The 24,824-nt window shown below is 41.2% G+C and overlaps 3 protein-coding genes across 5 annotated transcripts; 1 reads left to right on the plus strand and 2 right to left on the minus strand.

Annotated features, from left to right (window-relative positions):
- The first annotated feature begins 2,585 nt into the window (after positions 1 to 2,585).
- Positions 2,586 to 6,720, plus strand: rab33ba (RAB33B, member RAS oncogene family a). Of its 2 annotated transcripts, XR_003841168.1 has the most exons (3): positions 2,586 to 2,993; positions 4,086 to 4,696; positions 4,781 to 6,720. XR_003841168.1 is itself a non-coding variant. In XM_029512820.1 (2 exons), exons 1-2 carry the CDS (start codon positions 2,766 to 2,768, stop codon positions 4,584 to 4,586), a joined length of 729 nt encoding a protein of 242 aa, XP_029368680.1. In that variant the 5' UTR covers positions 2,586 to 2,765; the 3' UTR covers positions 4,587 to 6,720. The 2 variants fall into 2 exon arrangements, 1 of the variants encoding a protein (XP_029368680.1); XM_029512820.1 differs by having other exon boundaries at positions 4,086 to 6,720.
- LOC115050089 (uncharacterized) lies at positions 6,344 to 13,904 on the minus strand. 2 transcript variants are annotated; one of them, XM_029512823.1, is made up of 6 exons: positions 13,524 to 13,904; positions 13,271 to 13,330; positions 12,914 to 13,045; positions 12,066 to 12,212; positions 7,519 to 7,576; positions 6,344 to 7,412 (listed from the first exon to the last, which is right to left on the minus strand). In XM_029512823.1, the coding sequence occupies exons 1-6, from the start codon at positions 13,686 to 13,688 to the stop codon at positions 7,303 to 7,305; spliced, it is 672 nt and encodes a 223-aa protein (XP_029368683.1). In that variant the 5' UTR covers positions 13,689 to 13,904; the 3' UTR covers positions 6,344 to 7,302. The 2 variants fall into 2 exon arrangements, with proteins under 2 accessions (XP_029368683.1, XP_029368682.1); XM_029512822.1 differs by having other exon boundaries at positions 6,344 to 7,415.
- Positions 13,905 to 16,422: 2,518 nt separating this feature from the next.
- setd7 (SET domain containing 7, histone lysine methyltransferase) lies at positions 16,423 to 24,562 on the minus strand. Its single transcript, XM_029513130.1, has 8 exons — positions 24,459 to 24,562; positions 23,721 to 23,850; positions 19,529 to 19,730; positions 19,135 to 19,321; positions 18,547 to 18,628; positions 18,349 to 18,466; positions 17,967 to 18,124; positions 16,423 to 17,436 (listed from the first exon to the last, which is right to left on the minus strand). The coding sequence occupies exons 1-8, from the start codon at positions 24,496 to 24,498 to the stop codon at positions 17,244 to 17,246; spliced, it is 1,110 nt and encodes a 369-aa protein (XP_029368990.1). The 5' UTR covers positions 24,499 to 24,562; the 3' UTR covers positions 16,423 to 17,243.
- Positions 24,563 to 24,824: the final 262 nt, after the last annotated feature.

The raw sequence follows: 24,824 nt of genomic DNA on the forward strand, positions 1-24,824 counted from the left end.
GTGACCAAATGACTGAAAAAACATGAATGAGATAGACCTGGGTCCAAATATTTTTTTAGGATTTTTTTTTTTTTTACTGTAAATATTAGCATTTTAGCTAGATAGTGTCCAGGTCATGTGATCAAATGACTTGAAATCAGTGTGGTATGATAGCACTCCACTGGCTGCATGAGATATGACTCTTGGTTTTCCATTTTAGATTTGTAAATATTTTGTATGATTTTTTTACTGTAAACATTAGTATTTTAGCTCAATAGCTTCCTGGTCATATGATAATTTCACTCAAAATCAGTGTGGGATGATAGTACTCCTGATAGCACTCCAATGGCTGCATGAAATAAGCCTCTTGATTTTCCATTTTAGATCTGTAAATATTTTTTATGATTTTTATTTATCTACATTTTAGCATTTTAGCTCAATAGCTTCTATATCATGAAATATGTTCCAACACAAAACCTGTGTTGAAACATATTGATTCTTTTTGACACTGTCTGCTTTTTCTGCCTTTAAACACAGTAGTATATATGGTGCAATTGGTGAGAGGTTAGAGTAGTTGACAGTGGTGCTGCTTGAGATAGTTGTCTTTGTGTTTGTGCCTCTTTGACACCATGCAGTTAGCCCAGGTAAGTTGGCCTGTGTTGGTGTGTTGATTTTGTTTGAGTATAGGTCTGTTCAGGTGAGTTTGGTTGCTGAACTTGCTAGTGTAGCTTGTCCTCCACCTCCTGCACCCTCTATACTTTCATGCCCCCCACCTGAACCAGGGTCTGTATCCCCACCCCGCTTTCACTGGTTCAGTTGGTGAGAGGTCAGAATAGTTGTCAGTGGTGCTGTTTGAGATAGTGTCTTTGTGTGAGGAGTGGTGATGGCTGGCATTAGGGGGGTGACTCTGGGATGCCAGTGATCACTGTTTACCCTCCTGGAGGTGTTGTGGGCCTAACTAGACGAAACACCGATGAAAGGAGGTTCCCACCTGATGACCCCAAAGACATGATAGCTATCACTGCTCACTGGCCTAGTTGGATATTATCTGTAGAGCAGGGCGAAAGTTTGTTACTAGGAAGGTAATCACTGAGTCTGGTCCATTTTTGGTCACACAAGTGTTTTGTGTTTTCTCTAAATTACAATTTTTTATTTTGAAAAAAGAAAGTTGGAACACGCTGTTGCCGTCTTGTCTCCTTGTGTTTAATGTAAAGTCTACTATATGGGTGCGTTTGAAATGTTGCAGTGACTACCTTGGAGGGTTTATCCGGAGTGAATGTCTGTCAAATATCCAACTTAAAACTAACTTCACCTCGGTTACTTGGTTTAAAACTCGTGGTCATGCAACCATGAGATGATCGAGAAACCAAATGCAAAGCAATGTAAATACTAAGGTAAACTCAAGACATGTTCCTCAGTTACAGATCGTACACATGGGGCTTGACAGCACTGATGCCCATCAAGGCTCCGCTAATGTTCTTTTTATACAGTACAGTAAACTTTGTTCTCAGCGTAAGCCCTCAGACATTATTTAAACTCATTCATCACTAACAGGGAGTCTGCAAACTGTCATTTGCCAATTTCAGAGTGTTTTGGGGAGGATGCCACATCACCTTACCTCTGTATTAACGTATCGTTAATGTTTACGGTGCGGGTATCGGATTGCAAAAGTACATGGACGAGATGTCTGCTTTGTTTTTTTTTTTTTTCTAATCTTTTAATAGTAATAGCAGTGGGCCTGTGAAAGCATGTTTGACATAAAGCGATTAACATATAACATGCAACTGGCCATCGACTAGACAGTCACCGCCGCGGGTCCTTAAAAAGTCTTAAATTAAAATAATGAAGGCCTTAAATTCAGCAGCATAAATTTATTTATATTGGGATTACATTTTCAGGTGGTGCGTTAAATGCCGATGGGAAAGCACTGTGGTTGACCGTAAAACGTAGTGTGCTATTTGTCTGATTAACTTAGTACAAAGACCGTGTAGTAAACGAGAGACTCCACGATTAATAGCCGCACTGAAGTGAGCGGTTCAACATGCAAAGATGGAGACGTGCAAATTTAACGACAAATGGATGGAATAGGATGCGTTTAGGAGGTGGTTGGCGCTGGCTGAAAACAAAGAAGCAATGCGCAAATTATGGGACCATGCCGTCGAGTCAATTATGATAGGGGGAGAGCACCAGCATCTAGCCACAGCGGGGCCAGGTTTAAAATGTCTTAAAGTAAATAATTGTCACGAATAACGAAGATAGTCTAGTAAATGTATGCATTTTATTTTGGAAATGTAGCGAAGTAAAAGTGAAAGTCGCCATAAAATAAAATAATTCAAATAAAAATACTCCCCACAACTACAGTACACCACCGCGAAACAACATTGTTTTAGTGAAAACACCAGCTGAGGTCAAAAAGATTCTGTCAGTGGCTCATCATCTGAAACTGAAGAGAAACTGGATTCATCAGCTTCGAGTTAAACGGACTTTTGAATGAAACTCCACTTTTCTTAATTTCATACGGTCCTTGAACGCTCTGCAAGATGTATCTCGCGAGAAGAGACTTTCCTTGACAACAACATACGTGGCTTGACAGCTGTGGGCTGGGAGTGTTTGTTGGAAACACTAGTAGGTGGGGAAAGACGCCCGGGGAGCAACGCTGCTTCGAATAGACACCCGGAATATCGCATACGTTTCTGGACTTATTCTCAAAGTGGTGACCGTTCCAGGAGCAGGAGCCGCTGCAGAGAAGAGCTCAGCCCGTTGATAGTCCACCTCGTAGGTTTGATATGGCGGAGGGGGGGTCGTCGGTTGAACTCTCCAGGTCTCTGACGAGCTCCACTCTTCCGCCGCCAAGGACCCGCATCTTCAAGATTATCGTGATTGGGGATTCGGGAGTAGGAAAAACGTGCCTTACCTACCGCTTCTGCGCCGGCAAATTCCCCGAGAAGACCGAGGCAACAATCGGGGTGGACTTCAGGGAGAGGCTGGTTGAGATTGACGGCGAGAAAATAAAGGTGTGCAGTGATGTCATAGACCACTGGACACTCTACAGATCCAGTAGAGTTGGGAGCTGGTGCTATGGTCCTCTCTGGGTATCTGAGCGGCCCAACGGAGGGCTAGTGATTTGCTCAAGGGTTTGTGGTAACTTCCGCGTATTCGCTCAGATGGCAACATGCTTTTTCTGGCTCAATAACCAGAGGCTCTAAGTGAAAACCAGTTACTAGTATCATCCTAAAACCATTATGATGCTAGTAAGTGCAAATACCAACATATGTCACAGCCTAACAGGGCTCCTCCAGAAATTTATTTTCCCCTTCAGAAGAATCACGAAGATGAAATCAGTTAAAAGTTTTAGATATCCAGATATCAGTCCAAAGTCTGGACCAAGCACCAGGATCCTACATTTCCAAAGTTTCAGCTTGTTTGCGTTTTGAATTTGACTGCAAAACCCCAGATTCTGTAACAGTTTAATTTGTACTTCTGCTTTGACTTAGAGTCCCAGGTACTTATCCTGTCACAGGCTTGTTGTTGTGTCTGGGCTGGAGTAGCACAGAAAATCTTGTCAGGTCAATGCTTGTGCAAGCATCCCTTTTTACGTCTTTCTTTTCTGTGCTGCAATCATTTTAGTTCAACATACAGCACCTCACCACTATGAAGCTCACAAAGGCCAGTGTGGAAAATGCTGCTTTTATTTTGAGGTTGTGCCACAGACTACAAACTGACAAATGTGAACCTTTATTTAAATGTCCATATTTTTGAATGCAGACTGTTGGGGTACATACTCATTCTACATTGAGCAAATGTTAAAATAAATGTAATCAAGAATCTAAATCTGACTGTGATATGGCTGATCAATGTGTATTGAACAGTGGAGGCCTGTGGAATGCTGTGGTAGCCCCTGACCCTCCACTGTGTGCTTTCATTGATCAGGTGGGTAGGGATGCTCATTTGGGTTAATCTTGGCTACTGTAAAAGCTCTGACCTCATGGAAAATCTCTTACAGTTTGTTCCCCTATGTTTCTTTGCTATTTTCCACATACTACACCTCTCAAATCCACCCCACTGCTCTACTGGGATTTGTTCCATTTCATGTCTGTCCTCCACAGATCCAGCTGTGGGACACTGCAGGCCAGGAGCGCTTTAGGAAGTCCATGGTGCAGCACTACTACCGCAATGTACATGCTGTTGTCTTTGTGTATGATATCACCAATGCTACGAGCTTTCGCAGCCTCCCTGCCTGGATTGAGGAGTGCAAGCAGCATGCTTTGGGCACAGAGGTACCCAGAATCCTGGTTGGAAACAAGTGCGACCTTCAAGACTCCATCCAAGTGGGCACAGATGTGGCGCAGCAGTATGCAGATGCTCATTCCATGCCCCTGTTTGAGACATCAGCTAAAAACCCAAACAGCCAAGGAGATGGAGGATGTGGTGGTGGAAACAGTGACCATGTTGAAGCAATTTTTATGACAGTGGCCCACAAATTGAAATCTCAGAAACCTCTGGTTCTAGGCCAGCTGTCTGGGGGATCAGGAGGCACCATCAACCTGAGCAAGGGGATGCATGATGAAGGTGATGAGACTGGGAGCTGGGGCTGTAGCAGCTGCTAAGGGAGGAAATGGTGTAAAAGATGGTGACAACTTCAGCTGCAGGCTGCACAGGGCAAATTATATTGAAGCTGAGGGGCCTGAGGAAAGAATGGAGGTCAAGAAAGAAATGGGTATATTTAGCATAAATGGCATCGCAATTGGAAAAGCACTAAATATTTTAAAATAATACATATATTTTTCTTTTTTTTTTTCAGAACATGGTGGGATTGGCAAAATTTTCAGGATCATTTCCTGAATTTGGGGATCACAACAAACATTTGATTTGGTTCTATCAGTTGGGGGCTGGGTGTGGGTTTCCTCCCACTGACATGTCAGAGACATGCATGTTTAGGTTAACTGGTGATTCTATATTGCCTGTAGGTATGAGCGTGAGTGGTTGTTTCTCTCTGTCTGTTTCTATGTGATGGCCCCTGTGTGAGCTGGGATCAGCTCCACCTCCTCCCCATGCGAGCCCAAAACAGATAAGCGATAGAAGAAGAATGAATGAATGTATTTTTTTTTTTTTTTGAAGGGGGTGGTAGTAGTAACATCAGTGGAAATGTAAAATGTGAATTTTGACCCAAACAGTTTTCAGTGCCATGTTGCTATCCAAGAGGAGCTCAGACACAAGTAGGAATGTCTCATCACCTGTGAGAAGTAGTTTGTCAGATACACAATTGCTTTACTGCAGCATCAGCATACACCCTTCATGCAGCCAACAACACAGTCTTTGACTGTTTCGGGACAAGATGTGCTACTGAATCATATGGAAAGGGTTCGTGGTGGTCTTTATTTGTATTGTCACTATTGTTTATGATCATCAGTGGCTGGTTGGAGTCAGTTTGGTTTTAATTGTAATGTCTCAGTAAAGGATCCCTGTTATCCCAAAGGACAAGCACAGTGTGTTTCCATTAATTAAAAGACTGAATACAGCTTCTTCTTTGAAAACATTATGACAGCAGGTTGTAAGCACTTTTGAAACCTAATTTGTAACATTTAGTTTTCTAGTTAGCAGTTTCCCTTGAATCTGGTAATGTATATTCCTGATATATTGACATATATTTTATAAAACGGAAAGGTGAAATCCTGCAATCTGATTGGTTACTATTCTAAAGCCTTATAACAGCATATCATTCCGCGTCAGGGAAGCAACAATGTATCCATGACACCAACCATTATCATTATCTGTTTGATCTGTGGAGAGGGCTAACGATGGATGGTTTGAGGAGTGCCTCTCCCCCGTCCTCCCCCAAAAAAAAATTTAAAAAAATTAAAAAAGCCGACGCGGAGCTGACATCCGGAGACGGAGAAAAGTGAGGCCTGATAGTAAAAAAATAGTCCCTACTATTATTATTATTATTATTATTATTAGTAAAACTACATTGGTTGTGTATTCCTCTTCAGCATTGTCATTATTGTCAGAGAAGCAACTATGTTTCCATGACAACAACCAACCGTTACAGTAGGTAGGTAACAAATAGACTAAATTAGTTGAATTCATATGTTAATGGGTAATTTTCACCCCCAGGTAGGGTTGACAATGGTGGAGTGGATTGAACAGTGACTTTCTCCTTAAAAAAAAAAAGCTGAGGAAAAGACGACATATAGAGCTAACATCAAGAAAAGTGGGACTATTTTTCATTGGATAATATGTATGATTAATTAAAAATTACATAAAATAGATTGTCTTTTCCTCTTTCATATTTCCATTATTGGTAACTGTTTTATAAAAGCAATACCAGGCCGTGGTATACACTCATACCACAGCTGAGGGGCTTTCTTCGGGCCGACGCAAAGAACCTGATGTATTGCTTAAGCATGTTACACAACACTGGCAAACAACTGTACAGTCTAAAGCCAAAGTTTATTAATCTTTTAAAAAGGTAGATATATTAGAAAAAGAATCATAATCATAGGTCATCAAGAAGACATCTCACAGCCTTCCCAAAGATTGAAATATTAGAAACCAGTGACCATTGTAGTCTGAATTAGACTACTAAACTGTAAGCGCTTTCAACCCTCGAGAAGATAAAATGTAGCTCTTGAATATAAAATACATTTATTATGAAACACCTGTAATATAGACTATTAAATGTTTAAAATTAAACGTTAAAGTTATTTTGTTGCAAATGTTAAACTTGTTTCCTTGTCAGAAGCTGCTTTGACTATTCAGTCATGGTCTTAGTAGAGTTGCTGAGCTGAATAGTGGGTATGTCTTGTTGCTTCAGATTGTACTAGGTTTTGAAACAGTCCCTACTCTGCCAAATACTTAACTATTTTCATTGAATTAAATGGCCCTGAACCAGTTGCAGTGAAAGAGTGAATTGGAGTCTGTCATGTCAGCAGGTAGTGGGCTGTTCCAGCCACCATCCACCACAGCATGACTGACCGAACTATACCTCTCAGTGCAAAGTGAATTTCAGGGACAGAGGAGATGGCTGAAGGCCTTTTGCTGTGTTGCAATAAAAAGCCCTAAGAAAGCTACATTGGTGGCCTCTTCAGAAATCAGCCAGATTTTATTTATTAAGCACATGAAAGATCTAAAGGTCAATTAGTCAAGAAATTAGATGAGAGCCATTCTGATGCAGCCCACACGTATTCAGCTCTAATAAAATTTTTTGGTCAAAGAACTGCTCCCATCCATAATTCTTCTATAGCTCCTCACTCCATCAGCAAGAAGACGTGATCAAACCCCAGTTCTTAGCTATGCACTGTCTCCATCCTCCTCCTGCCTGTGTCACTTCAGTCTGCTGTAGGGAAGCAGGTTGGAGGGCCCCTCCTCCTCCTCAGGGGGGCCCTGGTCAGTCAGCTGAGCTGGAGCATTAAAGAGCCTACTGTCATCAACACCTGCTGGACACAGGAGAATTATGTGTGTCACTCATTGCAGCCTTACAGAAGCCCTGAAGGGCCACTGATCATTTCTGATCAGACACTACAGCAAGAGAAGTTTTACCTTGCCAAGTACACACCAACTCAGTGTCCCCAGGGTCACACTGAGGGACCAATGTCTCCTGTAGTGTACACACATACACACACACAATGGTCAGGTCAGTTGCAGAAAATCTTGGATTATTCATTGATATTAGAGAGGAAAGATTAAAATAAAATGGGGTTCCTCCCACAGTATGAATAGGGCATCTGTGGGAATCCAGTCTATATTCTGACTGACCCCAAATGCTGTCTCATCTGTCCATCAGGGGGGACACATTAGGCCCAATATTGATCAAACATCACTTTGAGAAGGTAGGGCCTAATAGCCAAGAACTCCATGAGCTGGAGCTTGCTGAACCATGCCCTCAACACGTCACACTATTCTTTGCTTATACATCACATTTATAGAACACTACTACATGTCATTAATTTTGTGTCTTCCCTTTCCTGTAGTCTGTGTTTGTTCCTCCTGTCTCTGTCCTACATGTAAATAATCTCTACAACATCTTTCTGCTCAACAATTGCAGCTACAATGATTTTTATATTTGTTATTTTAGTATCATATTTATTAGTAATATTGCTGCAGTTGCTTCTGAATGAACCTTAAAGCCTGCTTTGTGATTGGAATCTTTTTTGTCCTGTCATTCTTGTCCTGTTAGATCTTAGTGCTGCATTTGAGATTGACCATAATATTCTATCACAAAGACTGAAACATGAAATTGGGATCAAATGAGCCAAACTAAGCCAGTTCAGAAAGATATGAATGCATTAATTTTGTTGTCATTTTTTTATCCTTGATTAATCCTTGATCCTTTGCCCCCCATATAAAACATAATCATTCCAAATAAATTGCAACCATTTCTCCAGCATGGTATGATCCTTTGGAAAAAGATGAAGGCTGGTATCACGATTAGCCTCTCCACACCCAAACACAGAGCAAGCGTTCGCCATCGCTGTCTGTTTTACGTTGCTCCCGCATTCCAGTCTTTGAATATATTATGTAAACGAACTGGGAAAGAAAATCCACGGGATTGGTTGCTAGGATTTGTGACGTATGAAATCCAACTGCGGAGCTGAAAAACTGAATCCTACTTTTTCAGATCTTGTTTTGAAACTGCATTTTAAAATCCAAAATGCTCATTTATGGCACACACTAGAGACGTTGCAGCTGAAATGTCTTGTAGCAGAACCCAAACACTATATAGACATGTTAATAATTTGAAAAACTCAATTTTTGGTTTAGGGGTTCTTTAAGTTTGAATTGCCTTTTTTTTTTTTAAGTTATGCTGCTATCTTCCTGCTGTTGTTCTTTTTCCATTCCTCTACCGAACCCCGCCCACCCCCCTTCCTATCCTTCACGCTCACTCTCACTGCATCTTTCTCTACCAGTCGAGGCAGATGGCTGCCCTCCCTGAGTGTAGTTCTGCCAGAGATTTCTGTCTCTTAAATGAAGATATTCCTTGCCACTGTCACTAAGTGCTTGCTCTTGGAGGGATATATTTCCCAACTCCATAAAGAGTTTGGTCGAGACCTGCTCTATGTGTCTTGATGCCTTAGTAAGTGCCTTGATATAATTTTGTTATGATTTGGCGCTATATAAATTGATTTGATTTGATTTGATTCAGTGCCTCAGTCCTGGTTTTTATTACTTCTGCCAAGGTGGTATTAGCACGATTACACACAAAGTCCTGTACAAACACAGTTATGGCTGAGGGATGATGGTGATGATCTTGTTTAAAGGGTAGATCCAGGAATTTCTAATCATTGTGAGATAGATCTGTAGACCCAGAACCAAATCTTGGTCTTAATAATAACCTGGTGGAATTAACAGAGTTGTTCTCATTAAGTGTGACAGCAGTGAGACAGCTGACAGATATGACACATACACAATGATCAGTCACTGTGCTCTCAGATAATCATCATGAAAGCTTAAAACATATTGTGTCAAAGAATTGATGCAACACTGACACAACAGTCCAGGCAGTTCATGCATCTGTAAAAATACATCAGAATGTGGTGTCAGGTCCCAGCTAAAAGCACCACTCCAGATTCATAATTTCAGTAGGACCCTAGGGATGCTCTGAGCTGCAGTTAAGACTGGACTGAAACTGCTAAGGGGCTCCTCAGGCTGAAGTCAACTGTTTCAGTCTGCCATTATCTCTGAGGCTGCATAACAGAAAGCTAGACAGATTTAGGAACACTGACTATGGTTATGTGAAGACTCAATACAATATAGGTAAAGTGAAAATACTTTCTAGGGAAGCAAAAATGTCAGACAACTGAAAATCAATAGAAAAGTGTGATAACCAGCAGCAATAAAAAAAATAATTGCCATGTCCACGTTACACACCAGAAGGGCCTAATCTCTTTTTTGAGTACATTTGTTTTACAACATGCTGATGTTGTATGTCATGGTCACTTATTGGTTAAGGTGGAACGAGAGTCATGGTGGTGGTTGCTAGGTATTTTGAAGTTAAGGATGCACAGTGCATGTTGGCTTCCCTGTGTTCAAAAATGAAAAGGGTGAGAAGATCACAAAGGAAACAAATACAGGATGCAAATATTTCAAGAGGGTAGTGACTGACACAAATGGCACAACCAACATGACACAGCATGCACTGACACCATAGAGGAAACAAGTGGATTTGCAACCCTACTTATCAAAGCCAGTGCAAGGGCCAAGGGCCATTATATATTATTCATTTAGTTATTTTGATGTGAGATCTGTTTTAACGATCCAATTTCTTCTTTATTTTTGTTATCTAGGATAAAATAGTATTTCAGTTGCATTTTGAAGATGAGGACACATCCTACCCTACCTTAGATGAATAAAAAAAGGACACAATTTTCAGCATTTAGGCTGTGTACACCACCAGAGAGGATTTGAAATGAAACAACCGAGATGTGCTTTTAGTGCAGACTTTCAGTTTTAAAAATTGGCTGCTCAGCTGTTCCATGGCCAAGTATGGGTTATTTCCTCATTATTTCATTTACAAGGAGTAGGTTGAAGGTCATAGTTAATTTCAAGTGTGGCATTTGCATTTGGAATCTGGAGAGGTCAACTCTCAATATGAAGTCCAGAGAGCTGTACTTATCAGTGAAGCAAGTCTTCATTAGGCTGAAAAATCAAACCAAACCCATCAGAGAGATAGCAAAAACATTAGATGTAGCCAAATCAACTGATTGGTCCTGGTGAGCTCGATAATGCCAAAAGATCCAAGAAAACCATGGCAAACAAGTGTGGTTGACGACAGAAGAATCCTTTCCCTGGTAAAAAAAAAAAAAAAAATCCTTTTGCAAAGGTTGGTGGAATCAATGACACTCTCCAGAAGGAAGATGAATCTGTGCCAGTCAACAGTGAAGAAAAGACTTCACTAAAATGAATACAGAGGGTTCGCCACAAAGTGTAAACAATTGGTGAGCCTCAAAAACAGGCATGCGTGATTTTAGTTTGCCAAGAAACATCTAAAACAACATCCTATGGACAAAGATGAACTTGTTCCAGAATGATGGGAAGAGGACAGCATGTAGAAGGGAAGGAACTACTGAAGATCCAGAGCATACTACCTCATCAGTGAAGCATGATGGTGGTAATGTAATGGCATGGGCATGAATGACTGCCAACTGAACTGGTCCTCTTATATTCATTGAAGATGTAACTGCTGACGAAAGCAGGTTGAATTCTAGTGTTTTGGGGAATATGCATCATTTGCATATTCAGCCAAATGCTTCACAACTCAGTGGACGACACTTCATAGTGCAGATGGGTAATGATCCAAAGCATAGTGTGAAAGCAACACAAAGAGTTTTTTAAGATGCCGAAGTGGAAATTTCTGCAATGGCAAAGTCAATCACATGACCTGAATCCAAATGGGCAGTCACTTGCTGAAAACAAAATTGAAGGGAAAGTGCCCCAAGAACAAGCGGGAACTGAAGACAGCTGCACGGCCTGGCAGAGCATTAGCATGGACGAAACCCAGCGTCTTATCTAAGGGCTCAATACAACAGGCAGTCATTGACTACAAAGCATTTGCAACCAAGTATTAAAAGTAACAATATAATTTAAGATTATGTTTGTTTGTCCAATTGGTCCCTTGAAAAGGTGGAGGGCAAATCTAAAAATGTGTTTGAACTCCGGCACCATTCACCTGATTTGGATGTAGATATCCTGAAATTAAAGATGAAAGTCTATACTGATAGCACATCTGGATTGCTTCCTTTCAAATCCACTATGGTGCTGTAGAGAGCCAAAATGCTGAATATTATGTCAATTTCCAAATATTTATGAATCTAATTAAATGCATTTTATTTAAATACGCATCCATTGCATAGTTTGTGTTTCGCAGTTGCACCCATCCTTTACTAATGTTGTTTTTGTTTTGGAAAAAAAAAAAAAAACATGAAAATTTTCAGTCATTATTTTTTGCAATTTCATTGTGGGGGGGGGGGATAAAATAAAATAAAATCATATTGCTAACCTAGTATGGGAAATTCTAAGGAATCATGAGTTTAATGTATTGTGACATCCCAACATTGTACGATTTTAGGCCATTTAATTTGGTGACCTACCAGTCCAGTTCTGGTATCATAGCAGCCACAGCGAGGCAGACTGCGGCAGCCCATGTAGGTGATGAGAGAGGAGAGACCAATGCTGATGGTGCAGGTCAGCAGGATGGTGGCATTCGCCCCCTTCACCATTCGATGAAGCACAAACGTCTGAGCAGACACACACAGTGAGTCGCTGCAGCATTCATCAGCCATATTATTACGACCACATGCCTAATATTGTATAGGTCGCTTTCTGGGACAGAAAAAAAGTCCTAAAACTGTAGACTTGAAAAGTGAGCTATGGTATCTGGACCAAGACATTATCAACAAATCCTTTAAGTTTTTGAAATAGTGAGGTGTTGTCTCCATGGATCAGACTTCGTCCCACAGGTGCTGTATTGGGTTAGATCTGGAGAGTTCTGATACAAGTTAACGCAGTGAGCTGGATATTGATTCTCAAACCATTTATGAACCATTGTGACAGTGTGGCATCCTTGCTCTGGTATTCTATCCTAATGCCTGTGGTTTCTTTCAGTCGGACAATGCTCCCTGCTACACTGCAACAGTGGTTCAACTGCTTGAGGAGCAACCACCAGTTCAGGGTGTGAGTTGGCTCAAAGTTCCCTGGATCTCTGTGCAATGCCGCAGCTGTGGGATGTACTGGACATGGAGGTTCCACGTTGTCCCTGCCGCAAATCCAAACTGATAAATGAAACTCAATTAAGCTTATCAAGGTGCATTTTTACAATAAAAAGATGAGCATATTATTATGACATTAATATTCCATTCATGTGAGTAACAGACAACTAACAGTGATCTGTGATAAAGATGTGGTTTGGAGGACTACACAAATCTGAGTGCAGTGTTACCACTTGTGGCCTGGCATGGTGGTGGAAGATATCTTCATCCTCTTCCCCATATGTAAGTGTCAAACTAGCATAGCCAGATACCATGAGAGCGGTCACACAGGAGAGGACAGCTGCTGCCACCATCAAACTCACCTGTGTGGGGGGGAGGAGACAGTAAGATGGGCAGGGAGGGCAGCAGACAGCTGCTTCCAGCATCACACTGACCTGGAGTGGGTGACTGATTACTTCACATTCATGGCTCTGCAGCTTGCTGGGGTTAGAGTTAGGGTTAACTCCTAACCCCAGCCTGAGGGTCAGGGTAACCTGGTCTCTGGTCTTAATAACTCAGAGAAAGATCAACTCTCCTTCAAAACTTACCAGCACTGAGTTTCTCCTCTGGGAGGCGAACAGAGCCAACATAGCCGGGAACGCCATGATCTGCAAGAGATGGACAGTTAAGTGACACCAGCAAGCGGGAAGAATAGCCATGTTCAACATGTAAACCATTGACCACATGCTGCTGGACACGCTGAGGTGGAACTAATTTAGGTCAGTTTCGGACGTGATTGCTCCAGATAGCATCAGTAACGGTAAGGGCAACAACAGTTTATAATAAGAACCCATGTCTCACCAGTCCCCCCCACACCGGCATCCTAGAGGTGCTCAGCGGGGTGTCCTTCCGGAAAACAGCGTCCATGAAGCCACAGACCACACAAACACCAGCACAGGCGATTTGGAGGATCCCGAGGATCAGTACGCTCCTCTGGTTAAAGATAAAGTACCGGTGTCGGTCCATGACCAGGTTTAAACGGGCCTCAGGATCCGGTGTTAACACCTTGCTCTACTGTCTCTCTTCAACTTCAGGGACCAGTACTTCAGCGTCGCCTCACTGTCGGTGCCTTTTCTGGGTTTTTATGTATCAGTGCCTGTTTCCGTGCCGACAGCGGCGGTCAAAGTGTCTGAAAACTAGCTTTTCATCTCAGAGAACGGCGCCTCCAGGACAACACAATTTGAGTCTGTTCCGGGATCCAGTTCAGATTAGCAGGTAGCAAGTTTATCCATTAACCTACATGACCAGCAGCAAGTGCAAAGGAGGGCGGAGTTTGCTTTCACAGAATTTGCATTTTGATTTGTGACCAACCCCTTTCAGAATTAGGGTTAAATTATATATATTAGGTTCTTATAGGCAGGGGCGTTTCTAGGATCAGAGCTTTAGGGGTGCTGAGCACCGGCTAGGCGAGATAAAATTTACAGTTTTGTACATTTTAACGCAATTTTGGACCATCATTCCTACATTTGCGAATGAAAAGCAGAACACATTTTTGGTAGAGGAGACACTATATCCCTGAACCTATGTATGGACTTTACTAAGTTCTGGAAGAAGACAACTCATTTTGATAAAGAGCAGCTCCTCAACATATACACATACACATACACATAAACAGTATATATGTATGTTTCTGAAGTAAAACAGCCCCCTATAGTGGGTACCAAAAATACCAAAAATGGACCTTAGTCTTGTTTTTGGACTTTTATTTGAAATGCAATGCACAACATGTAAAACACATTAACAGAAATGGACTTTTTCAATGTTTGCCTCTGCCTTTTACCTTCCTCTGTATTATATTACACACACATAAAAATCAACATCTCAAAAAAAGAAAAGCGCTTGAAAAAACATCAGCTAACTCCTACCTTACGACCTAAATAGTGATCTACGACTCAATGCAGCAGACATAAGGACTGGTGATGATAATAATGTGTTGGTATTGAGTGGTAGAAGTAAAGAAATGTGTCACATATCCTGGTTTAGGCCAGGTAAAACACATCACACTCTCGTAGGGGATTGTTAACTCTTTCTGCAGATAAAGCGCTCAGAGCCGGCGATAGGGAAAGGTGGGAGGGATGGGGTGGATCAAACCATTTTCGAAACATGAGGGGGGTGTGCTGTATTTTTGTTGTTAAAATATGACGTTTAAACCATATGCTGTATACGGTTTTGAAATTTCTTCAGCTTATTAAACATGTACATAAAGTGAAAAAAAATAAATAAATAAATAAATAATTCTTCAATTCCAGTGGTGATGCACCCCCCAAAACGGGCTAGAAACGCCTATGCTTACAGGCCTGACCTGACACTAATGTCAAAACGTCGCTTCATAAAAGTACGTTTATACCATACATGTCTGTGTAATGTATACACTCGTGAAAAAAAAAAACACCCACGAAGGTCACTGAAATGAACTGAAACTTAAAACCGACAAAAGTAATAAACAATTAAAAAAAAAAAATTCAAATTAAGTAGTGAAAATCAGACATTGCTTTTGTATTGTGGTAAAACAGGGTTATTAAAAACAAATAAACAATCACACGAAAAAAAAAAATTCCAAGTGAAACTGGCCTGGACAAAAATTATGGTACCATTAACTTAATATTTTGTTGTACAACCTTTTGAGGCAATCACTGCAATCAAGGGATCTCTCTAACTCTCAATGAGACTTCTGCACCTGTCAACAGGTATATTGGCCCACTCATTGTGAACAAACTGCTCCAGCTGTCCCAGGTTTGAAGGGTGCCTTCCCTAGACTGCATGTTTTAGCTCTTTCCACAGATGTCCACAGGATTTAGATCAGGGGTCATAGAAAGCTTGTTTAGTGTTTTGTCCTTAGCTGTTCTTGTGTATTTTTAGCTGTATATCATTGTCCTGTTGCAGGACCTATGACCTGTGACTGAGACAAAGCTTTCTGACAATGGGCAGCATAGTTCGCTCGAGAATGCCTTGATAGGCTTGAGATTTCATTGTATCCTGCACAGATTCAAGACACCCATTGCCAGATGCAGCAATGCAGCCCCAGGGCATAACTGAGTCTCCTCCGTGTTTCACAGAAGTTAGTGTTCTTTTCTTTGTATGCTTCATCTTTTCTGTGACCATGGAGCTGATTTGAAATGTCAAAAACCTCTGGTTTGGTCTCAATTGTACAAAGGACATTCTCCCAGAAGCTATGCTGCTTGTCAAAATGCATTTTGGCAAATTCTTCTTGCTTTTTAATGATTTGCTTTCAAAAGTCCTCTATGGTTATTTTCCCCTAAATTGAATTGACTAAATTGTCCTTATGGCCAATTTTTTTTTTTTTTTTTTTTTTTTTTTAGGGGTACAATCATTTTTGGCCAGGCCATTTACCAAGTAGTTCTTTTGAACCTCAATTCAAAAGCAATGTCTCATTTTCATGAGTACATTTTCAATACATTATCATTACTTCTTTTCAGTTTTAAGTCGTTTCAGTGACAATTGTGGGTTTTTTGTTCTCTAACAGAAGGGTACCAACAATTTTGTCCAGCACATTCTCTATCAGGCATTTGGTGGTTAATAATTGGTGAGTGAGATTTAATCCCTCCAGGGGATCCTGGGACTGCCCCGGGGTCTCCTTCTAGATGAGATGACATAGTGCTGATGCATAACACCTATCTGTTACATAAAGTTTGAGGCCATTTCCATGATACAATAAAAGACACAAGTGCATATATTTTTCTCATCAGAGGCTTTTATTGTGATCAGGTAATTGGGTTAGAAAAGTCAAACAGGTAATTGTTTATAACAGTAACAGAGCATCCAATACTGTATTATAATAATTTCCAGTATTATATTGTGATCAGTCACTATTATATTTTAGATTAACAGTTGTGGATAGACACTTATGTGCAAAGGTTTCAGGCACTTGTTAAAAGATGTGAACTTTGTTCTATATGAAATTCACACATGGTGCAGTAAAGACCTGATTCAAATCAATGTTTCGTCTAATCCATTTGACAACACCAAAACCTGAAATCAGCAGAGAATGGGGAGGTTGAGTAAATCCAAACGAAGTGTTAAACAGTTAGAGTAAATACTTAATAGCACTGTTAAACTGAGCACCTTCAGAGGAGTCCAGCAAACTGCAGCACCAATCTAATGACAGAAAAGTTGATGAAGAAAATTGCATATGAAAGTCACTTGTCAACCACGCCTAAATGTATAAGCATGTAAATAGTTCCCATGAGTAACGTGATGAGGAGAACCATCGTCAAACTGGACAGAAAGCTCATCCTTCTACTGACATGTGTCCTTGACTTTTTTCTTGCATAGTTGTTGTGTTGCTTTCAGCATGGGCCTCCAAGGCCTCCAATCACACTGAACTTTTCAGTCACTGCTCTACTTGAACTCCAAATGAAAGAGTCTTTTCAAATTCTGACATATCTACAGTGTGGGTTGCAGCTGCAGGGAATATTACTTGCCACGATGCTATGGGAGCCTTGCGCTATGTTAGCGCAAGTAAAACGTTATTTTATTGTCCATAGGTATTTAGCTCTTTTCTCATTGGCTAGTGGGATCCTCCTGTTTCTCCTGGAACACCTCCAGTTCCTGCCTGTACCAGTCAGGAGCTTCTGGGCCATTTTTTCCTGTCAGCCCATGATCATAGCCATAGGCTACTGTTAGCTCCTCATCTTTCTGCACGGCTCTCAGTGTTCGGATGCATTTGATTTGCCCAAAACGTGGATGGACATACCTGTATAAACACAAGACATTAAGACTGGGATAATTGCAGACTCCTGATCTTGTGACAGGAGACACACTAGCTGCATCGCCTCATCACCACAGTGGTGCTCTGACCATTGAGTTCTCTGTATTTGGGAGGGTCAACAACATGAGCTTAAATTAATATCTTAGCTGAGAGAAAGGTATTGGATATGGAATATATAGAATATTTGCAAACGCCATGGAATAAACAGTACAGGCCAAATTTTGGACACACCTTATCATTCAAATGAATAGGTAAGTGTGTCCAAACTTTTGGCCTGTACTGTATCCATTAACTATGGAAAGCTGATGGAAGCTCATGCTGGCTAAAATTCTGCTTCGTGCGTCCTCATTTTCTCAGCCTCAACAGGGGAAGTTGGAAGAAACCATACAGATATGACATCATCTGCTGATGACAGTGTCAACAAAAGCCTCAGAAAAGCTGATCAAGGGATTACGTTCAATTTCAAACCCTTGAAACATACTTGAAAATTTAGAATACGGTTTATCTGTACTCACGGGTCATATTTGCAGTTTGGGGTGAAGGAGTGGTTTGCCTTGTGAGCCAGAGAAGCGCAGTATCTGTCTGTGATGTCAAAGGGTTGAGGGACATCAATCACAGTATCCTCGTCCAGTGAGATTGTGTTTCCATTCAGAGCCCATTCTCTGCTGTCAACCTGAGGAGTCCATGTGACAGACACAGGATTTAATTATACATTATACTTGAGCCCATTGTTTGGATTTTCTAATTCACTGGTTTATTATGTTCAGATTTTCAGATATATACATATTTCCTTTTTCTAATTTAGGCAATAGAGTTTTTCCACATAACTGCAGGACTACCCTCTGGGGGTATCTAAATCATAAAGTGATCTATTTCTGCACTTTGTGTGTGTCATACCTCAGAGTGAGTGAGGCGCACTCCGTTATAAAAAGCCATCACAGTGTCTGCTTCAGCATCTACTTTGGCAAACAAACCCTGACCTGCTCCTTTAATCGCAGAATCGGCAACAAACACCCTGACCAACAGAGAGTAAGAGGACACTATAATGAGCAATCCTGAAGGGGGTCCAGGAGAACATATTTAATGCTGGCTCACCTTTGGTTCTCATATGGGTCAGGAAGCAGGGCCTGGGTGGCAATACATGTGGACGTGGACTTATCGTACAAGTAAACAGGACCTTAAAGACAGAGTGTGCCGTGTTAATGTCCAGGTGTTTCAAGTGAAGTTAGCCTTTACTTCAACAGCACCAAATCACAACAGATTCATTGAGGCACCTCTACATATAGCACAGGTTTAGACCTTCTGTTAATGACATTATTTACAGAGACTAGCAGTCCATCAAATTGAACAGTTTGGTGATTCCCTTTTTAAGAGGAAGAAAACAGAAATTCATGAATGCCTTATCTACTGTTAGGTCATTTCTGGGTCTGAAGAGTGTTGCCGGTGCTAAACTTGCATTCTATCCAATGACTATCAGGGAGCAACTCCACTGGTTGTAAAAGAAATCAAATTGTGAATGAAGACTATATGGAAATGCCCTGTTTCTCACTTGAATTATTAGCTCAGTAAACATTTTTGTAATGATCTTATGGTCTCAGTTTGTAGTAGCTTAAGTTCTGAGTTGGAACCAAAACCAGACACTGGAAACTTGCACTGACCCCTGATGACATTGTGCAGGCTTACTGTTATGTGTGACTTTGAAACATGGCCGTCCACTCTCAGAGGTCAGGGTTGCAAGACGAGCCTTGATCAGCTCCCCGTCCACAAAGGTTCCACAGAGAGCTGTGCGTCCATCAGGGTAGATGTACGCTACATAGTCACCAGTCAGCTCCCCGTCCTCATTCACTTCCCCAAACACACAGCCCCCATCCTAGATGCACCACAGAACACACCAACATGCAAAACACTCACTGTTAACAGGGATCATTCACTTACTTTACGACCTGTGAAGCTGCTTGATTCTTGCCTTAAAAGGGGCTGAAGGACAGACCTACTCAAGGAGGGATAACTACAGTGCTTGAACTCATATGAGGTAAGTCTCCATGTGCGACTATGGCAGTGATTTGCAGTGACTCACAGGATAGTACACCCAGCACTCTCCACAGCGGTTATTGTCTTTGTACTGGCCCTTGAACACCAGGCGTCCCTCTCTATCAAATTCCTGGGCATGTCCATTAAGCTCGCCATCCACATACGTCCCATAGAGGACTCCACCGTCTTCATAAGTGTACAGCCCCTGGCCTTGCAGAGCATCATCTACATAGAAACCCTCCAGGGTGCTGTTGGCAGAGGGAAGAAAAAAAATAACAGTTGCATTTTCATTGCAAGGGGAGTGTAGAGGGATGGAGAGAGAAAAAGAACATGAGGAGAGAAGATGCCATAAAACCATACAGATGTAAATAGTGATTGATGCCTGGTAGCACTAAATGTGCACTAGTAGGGTTTTAGAAGAAGTAACAATTGGGAAATGAGCAGTAGTGAGTAATGATAATTAATGGTAACTAACGCAGCAGGTATTGAGCAGGAACATAGAGCACAGATGATTCAGCACCTATAGGATGGTGACAGGAAGACAGAGAACAGGCGGGATAAAACACGCTACAGAACTACAGAAAGAAACAAAGTTTGTGACATATAAGGGCCAATCCCAATGTTCCCCTACTCACTAACCCTAGCCCTCACCCACTACCCCTTCACCCTTGAAATGAAGCCAAAAGGGGTAGGGCTTTGTAATCTTCCCGCAAGTGACTGTGTAGTCCCAGCAGCAACATGGAGGCTATGGTTGGGATCGTTTTTTTTTTTTTTTTTTTTTTTTATTTAGCATTCATCATGCTTCGCCTGTTGTCTCTTGTGAAATTTTTGTGTTGTTTTTTTTTTTTTTTTTTCTCCTCCGTCTTCTCCACATCCTCTCGCTCTCTGGGGGTCGCCATTGTTGTTTGATTCAATATGCAAATGTTGATGTGAAGCATTCTGAGAAATTTTCACTGGCCCTTCCTCAGGAAGTCAGCATCTGAAAACCCCCAATCTGAAGGGCTAGATTCATAGCCCCTATCCCTCATTATGCCCACTACCCCTACATGAAAAAAGGAATTGGAGCATGACTACCCTAATGGGAATGTGCAAAATTTAAGGGTAGGGCTAAAAAGTAGGGGTAGGGGGTGTATTGGGGCTGGCTCGTGATGTTGTAACATATGTGCACGTGGGGAGTGACAGAGAGAAAGAGGTGGTCAGTTCATTCCCCAGCATTCAAGGCCTAAAGCAACATAACTCGAGAAACAGTAATTATACTTTAACCTTTTAACTGTAGGCTTTTTCATAAAGGAAGGTTTTCAACCTGATCTTGAAAGCTGCGACAGAGACCTGCCCCACCCCCGGGACCCACTGGGAACATAAGGAAGGAGTTACAACGGAGCTACGTCATTTAGAGCTTTGTATATTAGGATAAGGATTATATACTGAATATTAGTGGGAGCCAATGAAAAGAAGACACTTGTTGGAGATGAGGGACAATTGCCATTTCCTGGTGGAAAATGACTCCAAGATTCCCAACAGTGGAGATAAGGGCCAAGGTCCACCCGTCAAGGGTGGTTACACGATTAAATAATGCTTCTTGAAGGTGTGTAGGGCCAGAATGTTTCTGATCTTTGCAATATTGCGTAGGTGAAAGAAGGCTGTCCTCTAGACTCGTTTTATATGAGGTACAAAGGACAAGTCCTGATCAAAAATTACTCCAAGATTCTTAACAGTGGAGCTGAAGGCCGGTGTAATGCCATAGTTAAATGATTAGATAATGCTTCACTAATGTTCTGAAGGCCAAGTACAACTGAGTTCTGAAGTAAAAAGTTCCAGGTCATCCAGGCCTTTATGCCCATAAGACATGCCTGAAGTCTGTATTACTGAATATTATCTGCTTAACAGTGAAAATTGATGCTGTGTTTCTGGTTAATATTACCTAAGGGAAGCATATATAGGATAACACGGATTAGTCCAAGTACAGAGCCTTGTGGAACTCTATGATTAACTTAAGTGTGTGAAGAAGAGCCATTGTTCACATGAATACAAGTGATATCTATCAGACAAATATCATTTAAACCACCTGAGTGCAATTCCTTTCATCCCAATTTCATGTTTCAGTCTTTGTAATAGAATATTATGATCAATGGTGTCAAATGCAGCACTAAGATCTAACAAGACAAGTATGAAGGCCAATCCATTGTCTGAAGCCATTAGAATGACATTAGTAACTTTTACCAGTGCTGTTTCCATGCTATGATTATGATTTCTTATGATATTTATGATTTACTCTTTACACAAGCCATTCCTATGCAGATGTGCACATTATTGGTTTACAACTGCTTTTTCAAAAAGTTTAGAGACGAAAGGTTCTATAATTAGCCAAAAGATCTGAATCAAGATTAGGTTTTGTGAGGAGAGGTTTAGTAACTGCAATCTTGATAATCTTGAGGTGGTGAATAACCAAGAGATTGTTGGGGAGCCAATTATGGGTTGCTGGAGTCAATCCCACGTTGAGCAAGGCCGGGGTACACCCTGGACTGTTTGCATGTCATGCATGTCTTTGGACGGTGGGAAGAAACTAGATTCTTCCAACCGTTCTGTTGCACACATTGCACAGAAAGGCCCCAGGCCTGGGATCCGAACCCATCACATTCTTGTTGTAAGGAAACAAGGCTAACCACTAGGTCTAAAATGCAAGCTGGTGAGATTTTATCAGAGATATCGTTGAGATAAAGTTGAGATAGAGCCCAAATATAAAGTAGACATTACAGTTGATTCAGAAACTGCTGCATTTGATAGTAGATTACTGCCATTTTTAAAAAGCCCATAAAATCATTGCTGCTGATCTCAGCGGGTGTGGTGCTGAGTGGGTATAACCTGTTACAAATGTGAACTGGTCGGTGGTGAACCTTGGGCTGCTGCCTACAGCTATGCCTCTTGTTTCGGACAGTCACTCACCCACCCACCCTAACTACATCCTGGCTGTTCGGGAACTGCTTGGGGGGGGGGGGGTAACTCTCTGAGCTGCTCTAGCTCCTAGAGTAGGGTGAACTGTGGCCAAGAAGAGATGATCATAGTCAGCATCAATAATCAAACTTAGGCATTTAGACCAACACTAATTGGTATTAGGGGTGTGCATCTCTCCACAAAAGATGAGAGACATGGGGTAAGAGATTTTTCTGGGACAAGACATTTTTAAAATTGGAAGATTGACTTGATTCAGTAGAATTTGATGGAATATGATAAATCTAATATAATTAGCAGTTTCAAGTAGACAATTATTTTATAATCAGTTAACAGAAGTCAACACTATAAATGTGGCATTTCTTACTTTCAAATAGACTTCTCTTAAAGACCAGGGGCCAAGTATTTTGTTACTTTTTACACATAAATTCAGAAACATTTATTAGTAACATTTGTATTATAAGAACTTCACAAAGCCTCTCTAATAATGAAAACAAACTTAACTTTGCATTGTGACTTGTGTTGAAAATTTTTGTCTTTGCCCTGCAAACAGAATATTTTGTGACATTCCTAGGACAAGTCTCATAAGAATTTTATGGGCATGTGTCTGAGAGAGGTCAGATAATGAACATATGGAAGAGTCAGCAGTGCAACAACAACTTGAAACAGATTCATAACTTTTAATGAGTCTATCGGGTAGTTCATGCCATATTCAGGCAGATCCCGAGGTCTGTGTACCAATGTACTGCCATTTTTAAAACAAAAGCAATTTTAAATTCAAACTGTTCTTTGTTTAAAAAAAAACAAAAAACAAAAAACACACCCCTCATATTAATGCCCATTTATAGCCAAGAAAACATCATTACTCATCTATCACCAGTCTGAACCACTGACATAAGGCAGGTTGGGTCCATTGATATAAATTCACTACAATTTGCCTGAAATAGATAAATCTTTTGAAAATGGATTATATTCTTATTGTATACAAGTCATAAGGTGGACCCGTGTAACTAGTCCTCATTCTTCAGAGTTGTTGTTTTGTGTTTTGTGCATTGCCGCCACTTTCTGGCGTAAGAATCATGTTCGTGAAAGCTAATAGATAATTTCAGTCAACAAAACATCCTAAACATTAACATTCAGGATTTATGATGCTTTCAGGTTGTGGTTTAACATGTGAAAGCTAAGACCATAATATGTTTAGATGCTTTATGAATGTACACATAGTCAAACAATAAATGTACACACAATAAATGTTCTTCTTTGATATGGTTAGAGCACAATTACAGTACCTCCCATCAAAGAAGAAGAACTTGCCCTTGCCATTCTTCTCTCCATGGGCAAAGTGTCCTTCAAAACGGTCACAGGATGAGTAGGTTACAACGCAGAAACCATGTGGCTGATTGTCTTCATCCAATGAACCTGAGCAGACACAACAGAGTGAGAAAAAGAGAGAGCAAGAGAAAGAGACCGAGAACAGATTTGAGTCAAGGGAATCAGTCTCAGTGGCCTTCCGTTTACTGTGGATTGATAGACATTAAAACAGACATCATTTCTTTGACCTGACTGTGAATCGTTTCTGTAGAAAGAAACCAACAGGCGCTGTGAACGGGGGGCACTTGGAGGCTGGATCTGAGCAGACCAAGCACAGGCTCTCAGGATCTTACTCAGCACTTTCCACCGACCCAGCTCCTCTCTCAACAGTACGTTCCTATGCTCACAACACAGAGTACAAGCTTATCTCACCGTTTCATGTGTCCGTGTGTTCGGTCTACAAGCATCGAGTATACATGTGGCAGCTGTAAAAGCTATGGACTTAACAACGCCAGCAGCGGGGCACTGCACCGACCGGGCCGCGCTCCACCGCTTGTCGAGCGGTTTGCATGCTGAAAGAAAGTCCGTGGAGCTCCAAGTTAGCGAGCTGGCGCACAGTGGGCCTGACTCAGGCTCGTCGGCACGCGACACTACAGCTTAACTCTGAAGTTTCACATCGTCTATACAGTCATACACTTAAATAAAATGTTGCTAACCTTCCACGACCTCCTCTGTGCTTTCATCATCGCTATCCATGGCGCCGGAGGAGGAGGCCACTGCTACACGCTACAGTCACAGGGCGTAACTGATGGCATGTGACCGCCGACGAGTTGCTGTGGCACAGGGACAACTTCTCCGCTCACATTCACTACCAATGTATACATGTTTTAAACTTATATAGACAAATATACATTTAAAAAATACGTAAAATCAACTACTACCAAATTTTACATATGAGACAACGACTAAATTATTTCGTCATATAATTTCAATGTCTGTTTGAGGTTTTGCTTGAAAAATAATTATTAGATATGCTTTTTGGTAAAAAGTGCATCAGAACTTGTGGATCACGACTAACATTC

This window comes from Echeneis naucrates, chromosome 10 (genome assembly GCF_900963305.1).
Source record: "Echeneis naucrates chromosome 10, fEcheNa1.1, whole genome shotgun sequence".
NCBI classification, from domain to species: Eukaryota; Metazoa; Chordata; class Actinopteri; order Carangiformes; family Echeneidae; genus Echeneis; species Echeneis naucrates.

Coding starts and splice junctions, on each gene's coding strand:
- LOC115050089 (XM_029512822.1), bottom strand. CDS start 13,688: ATGGACCGACACCGGTACTTTATCTTTAACCAGAGGAGCGTACTGATC. Junction 7,577..12,065: donor ATGATACCAGAACTGGACTG/GTAGGTCACCAA, acceptor TGTACACTACAG/GAGACATTGGTCCCTCAGTG. Junction 7,416..7,518: donor GTTGGTGTGTACTTGGCAAG/GTAAAACTTCTC, acceptor TCCTGTGTCCAG/CAGGTGTTGATGACAGTAGG.
- setd7 (XM_029513130.1), bottom strand. CDS start 24,498: ATGGATAGCGATGATGAAAGCACAGAGGAGGTCGTGGAAG. Junction 18,629..19,134: donor TTTCAAAGTCACACATAACA/GTAAGCCTGCAC, acceptor TCTGTCTTTAAG/GTCCTGTTTACTTGTACGAT. Junction 17,437..17,966: donor CCAAACTGCAAATATGACCC/GTGAGTACAGAT, acceptor GTGTTTATACAG/GTATGTCCATCCACGTTTTG.
- rab33ba (XM_029512820.1), top strand. CDS start 2,766: ATGGCGGAGGGGGGGTCGTCGGTTGAACTCTCCAGGTCTCTGACGAGC. Junction 2,994..4,085: donor TTGACGGCGAGAAAATAAAG/GTGTGCAGTGAT, acceptor TGTCCTCCACAG/ATCCAGCTGTGGGACACTGC.